At 43.3% G+C, this 13,396-nt stretch overlaps 1 protein-coding gene across 1 annotated transcript in view; it reads right to left on the minus strand.

The window, feature by feature from the left end:
• LOC116809741 (phosphatidylinositol 3,4,5-trisphosphate 5-phosphatase 1-like) overlaps positions 1 to 13,396 on the minus strand; it is a 109,073-nt gene that overhangs the window by 20,428 nt on the left and 75,249 nt on the right. The window contains exon 5 of the mRNA XM_032753607.2: positions 11,245 to 11,385. Coding sequence (XP_032609498.1) covers positions 11,245 to 11,385 — 141 coding nt within the window. The remainder of the gene's footprint in view (positions 1 to 11,244; positions 11,386 to 13,396) is intronic.

The raw sequence follows: 13,396 nt of genomic DNA on the forward strand, positions 1-13,396 counted from the left end.
GCGTGAACCCGGGAGACAGAGCTTGCAGTGAGCCGAGATCGTGCCACTGCACTGCAGCCTGGGCGACAGAGTGAGACTCTGTCTCAAAAATAAAAATAAAAATAAAAATAAATAAAGGCTGGTCTGAATAGCTTTGTTCATATAGCTTTTCTAATTTTTAATTACAGAATTAGGATAACCAGAGATTATGGCTCTTGATCATTATTGCCAAACCTGTGAGTACCGATTATACAGGGTCACCAGCATTGTCCAGACCTGATCACCCAATAGCTCTAATGACTGTACTTCTGTTCTTTCTCTCTCTTTTAAGGGGCATAACATTGCACTTCAATATGGATGAATAAATTTGCATATCTTTAATTTCTAATGTCATTGTTTTTCTATTGCTGATTTCTAGTTAATGGCTACTGCATTTCTCTCATTTCTCTTTGTATAAACTTTTCTGTTTTTTTCTCCCTTGGCAATTTTCTGTTGGGAATTTTGTCTGTATTTTTATATAGTGTTATAAACTTTACATATTGCTTTGCTTTTTTTTTTTTTTTTGAGACAGTCTTACTGTTGCCCAGGCTGGAGTGCAGTGGCGTGATCCTGCCTCAGCCTCCCGAGTAGCTGGGATTACAGGCATACACCACCACGCCCAGCCAATTTTTGTATTTTTAGTAGAGACAGGGTTTCGCCATGTTGGCCAGGCTGGTCTGAACTCCTGACCTCAGGTGATCCGCCCACCTCGGCCTCCCAAAGTGCTGGGATTACAGGCGTGAGCCACCAGGCCCAGCCTGCTTTGCTTTTTATTTAATCTAGGTGCTGTATTTTTTTCTCATTATATTATAACGATGTAATAAAATCTCATTATATTATAATGATGTAATAAAATCTCATTATATTATAACGATGTAATAAAATCTCATTATATTATAACGATGTAATAAAATCTCATTATATTATAACGATGTAATATAATCTCATTATATTATAACGATGTAATATAATCTCATTATATTATAATATGATATAATCTCATATTATAATATGATATAATCTCATTATATTATATCTCATATTATAATATGATATAATCTCATTATAATAATATAATCTCATTATATCATGAGAATATAATCTCATTATATCATGAGAATATAATCTCATTATATCATGATAATATAATCTCATTATATCATGAGAATATAATCTCATTATATCATGATAATATAATCTCATTATATCATAATATAATCTCATTATATCATGATAATAAATACTAATATATTGTGTGTGTGTGTATATATGTGTGTGTGTGTATATATATATATATATATTTTTTTTTTTTTTTTTTGAGATGGAGTTTCGCTCTTGTTGCCCAGGCTGGAGTGCAGTGGCAGGATCTTGGCCCACTGCAACCTCTGCCTCCCGGGTTCAAGCGATTCTCCTGCCTCAGCCTCCAGAATAGCTGAGATTACAGGCATGCACCACCACACCTGGCTAATTTTGTATTTTCAGTAGAGACGGGGTTTCTCAATGTTGGTCAGCCTGGTCTCGAACTCCTGACCTCAGGTGATCAGCCCGCCTCAGCCTCCCAAAGTGCTGGGATTACAGGCATGAGCCACCACACCCAGCCTATAACATATATAATATATAATAATATATTATCATTATATTAATCCTAGGTGACCTGGATTTCATTATGAAATGATACACAATTTTTTATTGTTCGAGTTTTCATTTTTTCCTTGGCAATTTTTACTTACTGTAGTTAATAATTTATCATTGGTATTTACTAGGGAGCAATTATTTGCTCATTTTAAATTGTTTTCTAACTCTTTTGAAATAATCACGTTATAGATGAGGGTTTTTGTTGTTCTTCTTTTTTACTTTTTTTTTTGAGATGGAGTTTTGCTCTTGTTGCCAGACTGGAACGCAATGGCACGATCTTGGCTCACCACAACCTCTGCTTCCTGGGTTCAAGTGATTCTCCTGCCTCAGCCTCCTGAGTAGCTGGGATTACAGGCATGCGCCACCACGCCCGGCTAATTTTGTATTTTTAGTAGAGATGGAGTTTCTCCATGTTGGTCAGGCTGGTCTGGAACTCCCAACCTCAGGTGATCTGCCCGCCTTGGCTTCCCAAAGTGCTGGAATTACAGGCGTGAGCCACTGCGCCCGGCCTATTGTTGTTGTTCTATGTGTTTAATTCCTTACCCCATCTAGAACTTTTTTCTTTTTAACCCATTTATGCCTAAGGTCACAATTTTTTTGAATTTTTGCAATCAGACCTTGGCGATGACCTTGAGCAGTAGGAAATAAATAACTCCCACATGCTTAGCGTTCCAATAATGGAACACTAGGCATAAATGGCTACATATGCCTCTTTCTCTGAATTGTTATTCTGTTTCACTCAACATCAGTTTCTCTTTTTCTGTAGTTCTCTTGGGTTAGAGCTTTGCTTGAATATGGTAGTATTTGTTTCCAGGCTTCATTTCTTTCATTCAACTAAAAATCCAAGCCTCCCCACATACACTAGGCAAGGAATTACAGCTTCCAGAATGGTGTGCTAGTTTTCTGGTTTGAAATTGTTATCCTTTGAGGATCAAGGATGAAGGTAGGAACTGTGACCAAGAATCAGGTGCGGGAGGTGTCTGATGGGGAGGGGAAGGGAAGCACCATGCAGGCAGCGTTCCGTTCTGGGTTTCACACTCCACTTCCCGAGAGCTGCTCTGTCCATCTGCCAACACAGTGGTGTTCTGATTAAATTGTCATTTCGGAAAAGCATTCGGGCTAAAACGTTTCTCTAAAGCAGTAATTCAGAATGTGTTTTAACATTAAATAGGTCTCCCTCATTCATTGTTCTCCTTTTACAAAATGTTATCCTAAAGACACAAATACACAGGCACACACACAGAAGCTGAATCCTTAGGGTTTTCTAAGAATAACACTGTTTCCCCCTGTATTTCTAAGCCTTTTTAAACTTTGAGAAATCTGACTGGCTCCCAGGCACGTATGAAGGTGTCAGTTAGGGTCAGAATGACCAACCAGGACACACCGGGACTGCAGCCGGAAGACTTAAGAATCAGCCTTATCCTACAGAAAGGATTTGTCCAAGTATCCCTGGACAACAAGTCCAGCCTTGGGTCCCTAGCTTAAGGGACCGATCCTGAAGAAGGAGCTGCAGCCCTGGGGGAGCAAAGGTGAGCAGGGCTGGGTCCTGCAGTAGGTCTGGCCCCAGGGATCGCTGGGAGGGCTTAGATCCCTTGTTTGGTCTTTCTGAACCTACCAGAGAGAGAGCTGCCTCCCTCTTTGTTCCCCTTGAGTTGATTTCCTCAAGATTCCCATTCAATTTCTGTCTAGCACATCCAGAGTCTCTGAACCCAGAACTACAGACTCAGAAGGAACGTTCTCATGCTTCCTCATGTCCCTTTATTTTTGTTTCTCCAATTTTTTTGCCTCTTTTTTGGTATTGCTTTGGCAAAAATTTTTTGTATGTATTTAAAAATCAGATGATAAACAGTATCTCAGGCTGGGCATGGTGGCTCACACCTGTAATCCCAGGACTTTGGGAGGCTGAGGCAGGCAGATCAGCTGAGGTCAGGAGTTCGCAACCAGCCTGGCCAACATGGTGAAACCCTGTCTCTACTAAAAATACAAAAATTAGCCAGGTGTGGTGGTGGGCACCTGTAATCCCAGCTAATTGGGAGGCTGAGGCAGGAGAAGCGCTTCAACCTGGGAGGCAGAGGTTGCAGTGAGCCGAGATCATGCCATTGTACTCCAGCCTGGGCAACAAGAGCAAAACTCAGTCAAAAAAAAAAAAGAGTATCTCTTTTCCTTTTGTTAAAATGTTTAATGGGGCCAGGTGTGGTGGCTCACACCTGTAATCCCAGCACTCTGGGAGGCCAAGGTGGGTGTCACCTGAGGTCAGGAGCTCAAGACCAACCTGGCCAACATGGTGAAACCTCATCTCTACTAAAAATACAAAAATTAGCCAGGCATAGCGGTGGGCGCCTGTAATGCCAGCAACTCAGGAGGCTGAGGCAGGAGAATAGCTTGAACCCAGGAGGCAGAAGTTGCAGTGAGCCAAGATCCTGCCACTGCACCCAGCCTGGGGGACAGAGTGAGACTCCACCATCACACACACACACACACACATACACACACACACACACACACACACAGAAGTTTAATGGAATGATTTTAATGTTTCCCTATCGATTGTAATTAATTTTACTTTGATTCATATTGCATTACTAAGGAAGTATCCTTCTATTCCTTTTTTTTAAAATGATTTTTTAAAATTAGAGATGAATTTAAAATGTTATCTATGTAAATGGTTTCCCTTTATCTTTTAATCTACTGCAAAATTACAATGTTTTCTTTGCGGTGACTCATCTTTGGAGTGACCTCCTAGATAAAGCCTCCATTTTTCATGTCACTAAATTATATTTGCTGGGATGTTACTGAAACAATATACATTTATATTAATAAGTGAAATCAGAGATAGAGAGTTCTATTTCAGGCTATTATCTTGATTAGCTTTTTGGATTTAAATCATATTTTCCTTGAAGAGTGAATTAGGTGACTTTTTTGTCATTCAGGAATAATCTATACCTTATGCTCACTATTTTTTCCTTGAAAGTTTAAAGGACACTCATGGTACTTTTAATGTTTTATATTTTATGTAAACTATGTGTTCCATTTAATTCTAACTTGAAGATCTGTAGCTACGTAACTGTACACTATTCTTTAGTGATTTGCAAATCTTTAATGCAGATTATTAATTCTCCTTCGACATTTCTCATGTTTAAAACTTTCTTAATTGACAGTTTTTCCTGATGTATCTCTGTTTTTATTTTTACCATCTTGTCCTCCTCATCTCCTTTCTGGTTGTTGTTATTGCTCAGTTGCTCAGCAGAGATTTCTTACAGATTCTGTTTTATTCACTGCTGTATTTCCAGCTCCTGGAATAGTGCCTTGCAGGTAGTTGGTACACATTGGATCTTTGTTCATGAATATCAAATAAATTAACATTTCAAGTACTTTGCTGGGTCCTGGAAACATCAAGGGGATTAGGACATGACCTATGATGTCTTCAAGAGATTTACAATCTGGACTCAGTTTGTACATTTGACCCGTTATTCTATTTCCTTTTTTTTTTTTTTTTTTTTTAACTCAGTCTCGCTCTGTCATCCAGCCTGGAGCACAGTGGCACCATCTCAGCTCACTGCAACCTCTGTCTCCTGGGTTCAAGTGATTCTCCTACCTCAGCCTCCTGAGTAGCTGGGATTACAGGTGTGCAACACCACATCCAGCTAATTTTTGTATTTTTAGTGTAGATGGAATTTCACCATGTTGGCCAGGCTGGTCTCAAACTCCTGACCTCAAGTGATCTGCCCACCTTGGCCTCCCAAAGTGTTGGGATTACTGGCATAAGCCATTAGGCCCGGCCTTCTATTTACTTTTTAACAATAGAGCAGAACTTTTAAAGCTATGGTTTTTCCTCTAAGTAGTGCTTTGGCTGCATCACATAGTGTTCTGATATGCAGTGGTTTGATTACTCCACTCTGTGCCTCCACACCTACCCCATGTATTATTGTGTCAGTTTCTTTCTTAATTAGCTATAATTTAAAAGGTGATTTTAAAATGTACAGGTAATTGGGTGGTTGTGGCTAGTTTTGTGACTTATTTCTATTTTCATCACAGTGTGTTATGGGAGTATAGAATGAACAATTTCTGCTTTGAGTACATTCATATTTTGCTGCTCAGTAAGCTGCAGGCTTCTTGTTTTTAAGATCACCAGGACTATAAAATTTCTGAAAAACAATTTTTGGATTCCTTTTGAGTAAGGCATTTGATTGGTACATTTTTAGGAATTTTCTGAAAAAGACTCCTTGTGCTCTTGAATGACAGCTAGGATGAGCTTTTCCAGGTCAGTAGCCTTTTCCTTGGAGACACGACTTCCGAATCTTTATTATACTGTCAAGGAGTTTGAATACTATTAAATATCGACCATTTTAAAGCTATGGTACTGTTCGTAACAATCTATTTGTTGAATTTATCTTTCCTTGTCATTTAGAGACATTGTAAGAGATTTAGGCTCGGCACAGTGGCTCACAACTGTAATTCCAGAGCTCTGGGAAGCCAAGGCTTAAGCCCAGGAGTTTGAGACCAGCCAGGGCAATATAGTGAAACTCCATCTCTAAGAAAAAAAAATTGTTTAATTAGCTGGGCATGGTGGTGCATGCCTGTAATCACAGATACTCGGGAGTAAAGGCAGGAGGATCACCTGAGCCTAGGAGTTCAAGGATGGATAAGCTATGATCCCACTACTGCACTCCAGCCTGAGTGACAGAGTGAGATGCTGTCTCTTTAAAAGAAAAAAAAAAAAGATGTTTAAGTGTTGCTGTTTGATTGTTGTATTATTTGGATCATTATGGAGCTTCTCAGAACCTAGATTTAGCTCTTTTGTAAGCCTGGAAATTTTTTTTTTTATTGTATACATTAATTGGCAATTTTTTCCTACTTCTTCAAGAACATATCCTACCAGTTACAGGTAGCACCTCTGAGCTTTGTCTCCAAGGATTGTCCATTTTTACCATACATTCCTCATCTAGGCTTGTTTAGTCCTTTCATGCTTTTGATATACATGTTTCTGACATTCTACTCTGTTTTGTGATTTAATTTTTGAAATTTGGTTGGAAAACTATGGGCTTATTTTATGGCCTCCAATGAAACAGTTATAATGGTAATGAAGTATTTTTGGTTTTGGTTTATAAAAAATCTTACCCTGCTCTCATGTAATAGATATTGTATTGCTATTCAGACCTTTGATCTTTTATTTTAAAATTCCACTTGCAATCCTTTCCGTGTCTCCATTTCAGGAGTTACCAAATATTTCCAGTCTTTGGTTCCTTATTCTCTCTCTCTGGAAAAGTTTCTGTCCGGCTCAGGCCAGGCGCCGTGGCTCACGCCTGTAATCCCAGCACTTTGGGAGGCCGAGGCAGGTGGATCACGAGGTCAGGAGATCGAGACCATCCTGGCTAACACGGTGAAACCCCGTCTCTACTAAAAAACAAAAAATTAGCCGGGCGTGGTGGTAGGCACCTGTAGTCCCAGCTACTCGGGAGGCTGAGGCAGGAGAATGGCGTGAACTCAGGAGGCGGAGCTCACAGTGAGCCGAGACTGCACCACTGCACTCCAGCCTGGGCAACAGGGCGAGACTCCGTCTCAAAAAAAAAAACACAAAAAAAACAAAAAAAAGTTTCTGTCCAGCTCTAGGGAACCTAACCTGGGTTGCAAGTCTTGCCTGATGCTTTGTACTGCAAAGAGATCTTTACGCCAGATCCGCACGGGGACATCATCACGACATTTCTGCCGAGGGGGCTCCGGAACTTCTCCTCACTCCTCAGTGCTCAATGTCCTCATTCACACTTAGGTCCAAGCAAATAGACCTGGACATCATTGATGCCATTCTCCACCCCCTCCCAGCTCCTCCTTCTCTGTCCCTCCTCTAAATCTTGAGCCTGGCCCTGTTCCCCTCTGTCCACACCCTCACCTGCAGTGACCTTACCCCCAGCTTTCAGTGATTCCCCAAATGCATCCCCCACGTCCTAGCTTCTTAGCACTAGCTCCATGGCTGGCGACTCCACTCGGATGCCTCATGGCCCCTCAAGCCAAATGTAGCCCAGAACTCTCCTCCCACCACCCTCTCCTTCCTCCTCCTCCTTGACTTTCCCCATCCCAGGAACCGGCATCAGCATCCACTCAGCCCCTCACACTGGGAACCCAGGGGTCACCCTAGATTCATCTTCCCTTCACCCCACATCCAATCAGGTGGCAAGTCTGACACATCTGCCATGCACACGTCCCAGGTCACACCGGTTCTCAGCATCTGCACGCTTCCAGCCATTGGGTCATTTACCTAATATCTGTTGAGCAGCATGTGCCAGAGCCTGTGTATAACCTGGGACTCAGCAGGAAGCAAAACAGACACAGACCCCTGCCCCTGCTAGCCACCTTCCTCATGGACTGCCATCCTGTCTCACTTGGACAACCACAGCCACTCCCAGCTGGTCTCCTGCTTTGGGCAGTGCCTCCTAGGATTCATCCTCCACCACTCGAAATCAGATCATGGCACAGCCCTGTACAAACTCTACAGGGTCTCGTAAGGTCTTGTGTGATGTGGCTCCTGCCTACAGTGACCAGGTAAAACACAGGACACCCAGTGAAATTTGAATTTCAGATAAACAATGAATAATCTATTAGCATGAGTATATCCCAATATTACACGGTATATACTTATACTAAAGAAGTTGCTGTTCACCTAAAATTCCACCTCTCTGGGCAGCCTGTGCTTTTGCTTCTTGACTCTGGCCATGTTACACCAGCCTCTCCCCAACCTCTGTTCCTAACACTTACTTGCCACGCAGACTTACTGTTCTTTGAGCAGGCTATCTTCATTCCTGCCTCAGGACCTTTGTACTTTGTACTTAATGTCCCTCTGCCAAATCACTGGGTGGCTAGCTCCCTCTTGTCACCAAGATCCCAGTTCTGTTACCTCCTTCACCTCCAAAGGAAGCTGGCACTCTCCCACCCAATGTCTCTTCCTCACATCATCCTGTTTTATCTTATCATGATGTTTACTACAATTATTGTTTGAACTGGTCACGGTGGCTCATGCCTGTAATCGCAGCACTTTGGGAGGCCGAGGAAGGCAGATTGCTTGAGCCTAGAAATTGGAGACCAGCCTGGGCAGCAAGGCAAAACCCCGTCTCTACCAAAAATACAACAATTAGCTGGGTATGGTGGCACACACCTATAGTCCCAGCTTCTCCGTTGGGGTCGGGGGAAGCAAGTGAGTGGAGGGACTCAAGGATAGGGGCTGAGAGGTGGAGGCTCACTTGAGCCCAGGAGGTTGAGGCTGCAGTGAGCTGAGATCTCACCACAGCACTCCAGCCTGGGTGACAGAGCAAGATCCTGTCTCAAAAAATTAATTAATTAATTAATTAAATAAAATAAAATTCTTGTTTATCTGGATCCTTAGTCTACTGTTGTGCACCTCACTGAGACGTTAGATCCAAAAAGGCCTAAAAGAGCAAGAGCCTTGCGCATTGTGTCTGTTGCTACATCCCAGCACCCAGAACAGGGCTCAGAGGAGGCCTCCAATACATGTTTATTCAATGAACGAATGAATGAAGACCTATTCCAATCAAAGCAGTTTGAAAATTACGGGTTTACAATTTCAGGGATGAGAATCTGCAGGGATTCTGGCAGGAGAAATGGGAAGCATCATTTTGTTCTTTTCTACAATTTTCTAAAATTCCAAGGCTGATCAAGTCTCCAAGCCTGGCTGTCGCTTTACCGATGAAAGCAAAGACAAGTGTGCGAGGGAAATTTGGAGCATGACGGTGTCTTTAATTCTAAATAGAGTCATGGAGCAGCTAGAAGCTGAAGACAATGCTCTCCATCAGCGCATGTACCCGAGAAGAAGACAAGTTGGGGAAGCTGCTGCCGCCCTAGTGATGAGGTGACTTGGCTCCTGGGAAGTCCAGGTAGCGGTGAGGTGTTAGGGAAATCTAACAATGTGCAGAAGTGTCTGGGGAAGTCTGAGGCAAGCCTCGTGGAGAGACTTAAAATATATTTCTTTCTCCACAAGGAAGCAGGGAAGAACAGAATTTCCATCGAAGCAGAACTAAGAGCTTGTTATCAGCCATTGTGAAATGGTGTTTTACAAAAAGAAAGTGCCCTGTGTATGTGTTTTCCCCTAGTGATAAAGTGATTTATAACAACAGCATCAAATGGAACAAAATCCCTCCATGGGAATCTATAAAAATGATAGCTCCAGGTCCAATTAGCTACAGCTGCATTAGTTGAAAGCCAATTCATTGAAATTAAGCCCAACTGGCCAATTTGGTGAGTGCTCGATTTGTCAAAGAAATTATTTGTTAAATTTACCAAATGTACTGACTGTGCTTTTAAAAGCCTTTAAAAGGAAAGTTGAATTTGATTACTGATGATAAAAGAGTCTTTTCTGCCTATTAACTAAGCTAAGATTGATACAGCCCCAGAGAAATCGACAAAGGAATCTTGAAACGGCTGTATGTGTAATAAAACACAAAACAGCACAGACTACAAAACCGTTGCCAGTATGAAATCCCATTTTTCCAACCAAACTGTTGACCTTTCATTTGTTTGTTTGTCTGTTTATCTGAGACAGAGTCTTGCTCTCTTACCCAGGCTGGCATGCAGTGGCGAGATCTTGGCTCACCACAACCTCAGCCTCCCAGGTTCAAGTGATTCTCCTGCCTCAGCCTCCAGAGTAGCTGGGATCACAGGTGTGTGCCACCACACCCAGCTAATTTTTCTTTCTTTTTTTTTTTTTTTTGCAGAGACAGGGTTTCACCATGCTGGCCAGGCTGGTCTCAAACTCCTGACCTCAGGTGATCCACCCACCTCAGCCTCCCAAAGTGTTGGGATTACAGGCGTGAGCCACCGCACCTGGCCTGACCTTTCATTTGTGATGGGATTGTTTTGGCTCCCTCTGACTTTGTTCAGATGCTCTGGAATGTTCTTTTTTTTCTCTTCCAAGCTTTCGGCATTTAAAATATTCTTTGCCAATTCTTTGGATGGCATATTAGCCTTAATTTTGCACTTTTAACAATTAAGATGTAATTAACTTGAAATTAACTTTTGTCAATTACATTTTAAAATGTAAGACCAAAAGAATCTAAAAGAAATCAGAACCTTTACCAGTTGGTCATTCAAAGGATTGGATATCAGAAAATTGAAGTTTGGTGAATAATCTCCATTCGAAAAATTGACATCACTGGAAATCTTGGGCCATAACCACCCACGCAGAAAATAGACTAACTTTATTTCCTTTTGATGCCTTTCTGAGCTTGTCAGGTGTAATGGCTGCAGCAAACAGCAAGAGCAGCAGCAAAAATCTTAAGAGGTGGATCCTGTGCAAGTGAGAAAGGGCTGGCTATGTCCTCCCACCCCATCCGCTTCCCAGAGCAACTGGCCTCCAATTAACTTCAGTTGTAAAAAGCTGCAGCACACACAAGCTACTGTTCAAATTCCATGATAACAAGACCTCCAAACAACCACAGAGATTTCCAAGCTGTGCTCACCATTCAATTATTGTGAGTGCGGCAGAGGCATTTGTTCAGTCAGGCAGAGGCAGAGGTCGCTCTCATGAGCTGTTTCTTTCGCCTGGTGACCGCCCCCACCTGCCCACCCCCGTGCGCCAGCCATTACCCATAGAGCTCCTTGCAGAGCAGTGTGGTCAGTTTCTTCAGGTGAGGAAGACTGCTGGACCCCGTCTTCACAAATTCAGAGTCCTGGGCGAGCTGAGTGCTTAAATAATCTTGGATGGCCTTAAGATGCTCTTCTGGAAGCCTAAAGAAAAGAAAAAAGAAACAAACCATGCTTGCCACCATCACCAACGGGAACAGCAACAACAGTAACAAACCCTCATCCTCAGAGCCTCCAAGGGGACACAGTCCTTCAGGGGAACGTTTGCAAACCTGGACAAAGGTTCCCGTGGTCTCACTGATGGGGTAGATTAGCAGGTCAGAGCAAGAAGAAGTAGCCCAGCAGGAAAAGGTGCCTCTCAATGAGCTCCTTTGGGTGCTGCTGGGAGGAAGTGGTTCTGGCTGGGGGTCTGGGAAATGGTTATACTTTAAAAAGGAGACCAAGGCTGGGCACAGTGGCTCACAACTGTAATTCTAGCACTTTGGGAGGCCGAGGTGGGCGGATCACCTGAGGTTAGGAGTTCAAGAACAGCCTGGGGGGAAACCGCGCCTCTACTGAAAATACAAAAATTATCCGGGCGTGGTCGTGGGTGCCTGTAATCTCAGCTACTTGGAAGGCTGAGACAGGAGAATCATTTGACCCCGTAAGGCAGAGGTTGCAGTGAAAAAAGATTGTGCCATTGCACTCCAGCCTGAGTGACAGAGTGAGACACTGTCTCACAAAAAAAAAAAAAAAAAAGAGGCCAAAAGCTTTGGAAAGTGTAAGTGGAATTGTTTTCCTATTTTATCTACTTATAAAGGTAGGATCTGAGGGCTGGAAGGATGATGGGATCTAGAGATAACAAATGGCTTTAGCTCCCATGCACTTTGCAATTTCACAGCCAAAGGCTACCCAGGGCACTGTGTTCAGAGAGTCTGGATTCATCCCAGGCTCTGTGGGGGAATCTGAGTGATTAGCGATGAGGCTGGGGATATGGAATGAGGTAGTGCAAGTGGCCGACTTTGCCGTGTCGAATCTGCCCCAACCCCTTCAGTGTACAGAGTGAATGGGGCTGAAGGCAGGATTTGTTCACTGTGCAGATCAACCCTGGTGGCAGAGGCACAGGCAGAGAGCCCAGGCCAGTCCCACGAGGGGCGCCCCCTAAAGTCGAATCAGCTGTCTGCATTCTATCTTCCAGCACCTTTTGTTCTGGGTAACGCTTGAGTGTTTGTTCCCATAATGATGGAAATTGTAATTATAGCAAGTATTTCCTGAGCACAGCATGCCAGACACTATGCTAAGCACTTCATGCTCATTTTCTCCATTAACCCACAAATCAATTTTATTTATTTATTTATTTATTTATTTATTTTTTTTTTTTTTTTTTTTTTTTTTCCTTGAGATGGAGTCTCGTTCTGTCGCCCAGGCTGGAGTGCAGTGGCGCAATCTCGGCTCACTGCAAGCTCCGCCTCCCGGGTTCACGCCATTCTCCTGCCTCAGCCTCTCCGAGTAGCTGGGACTACAGGCGCCCGCCACCACGCCCGGCTAATTTTTTTGTATTTTTAGTAGAGACGGGGTTTCACCATGGTCTCGATCTCCTGACCTCGTGATCCGCCCGCCTCGGCCTCCCAAAGTGCTGGGATTACAAGCGTGAGCCACCGTGCCCGGCCCACAAATCAATTTTATGACTCAGATATTATTACTAATTATTCCTGTTTTACAAATCAGAAAACTGAGGCTTAACCATGTTACTTTACCTGTGTGGAAAAAATTATTACAAGCCTTAATTTTTTTTTTTTCTTTTTGAGATGGAGTCTCACCCTGTCACCCAGGCTGGAGTGCAATAGCGAGATGTCTGGCTCACTGCAACCTCCGCCTCCCGAGGTCAAGCGATTCTCCTGCCTCAGCCTCCTGGGTAGCTGGCACCACAGGCATGTGCCACCAGGCCCAGATTTTTGTATTTTTAGTAGAGGTGGGGTTTTACCATGTTGGCCAGGCTGACCTCAGGTGATCCACCGCCTCGGCTTCCCAAAGTGCTGGAATTACAGGTGTCAGCCACCCCGCCCGGATGCCTTAAAGATTTTTGTTCCAGGCCGGGCGCGGTGGCTCACGCTTGTAATCCCAGCACTTTGGGAGGCCGAGGCGGGCGGATCACGAGGTCAGGAGATCGAGACCA

The sequence above is a fragment of the Hylobates moloch genome, unplaced genomic scaffold, assembly GCF_009828535.3.
Source record: "Hylobates moloch isolate HMO894 unplaced genomic scaffold, HMol_V3 SCAFFOLD_1, whole genome shotgun sequence".
In the NCBI taxonomy this organism is placed as follows: Eukaryota; Metazoa; Chordata; class Mammalia; order Primates; family Hylobatidae; genus Hylobates; species Hylobates moloch.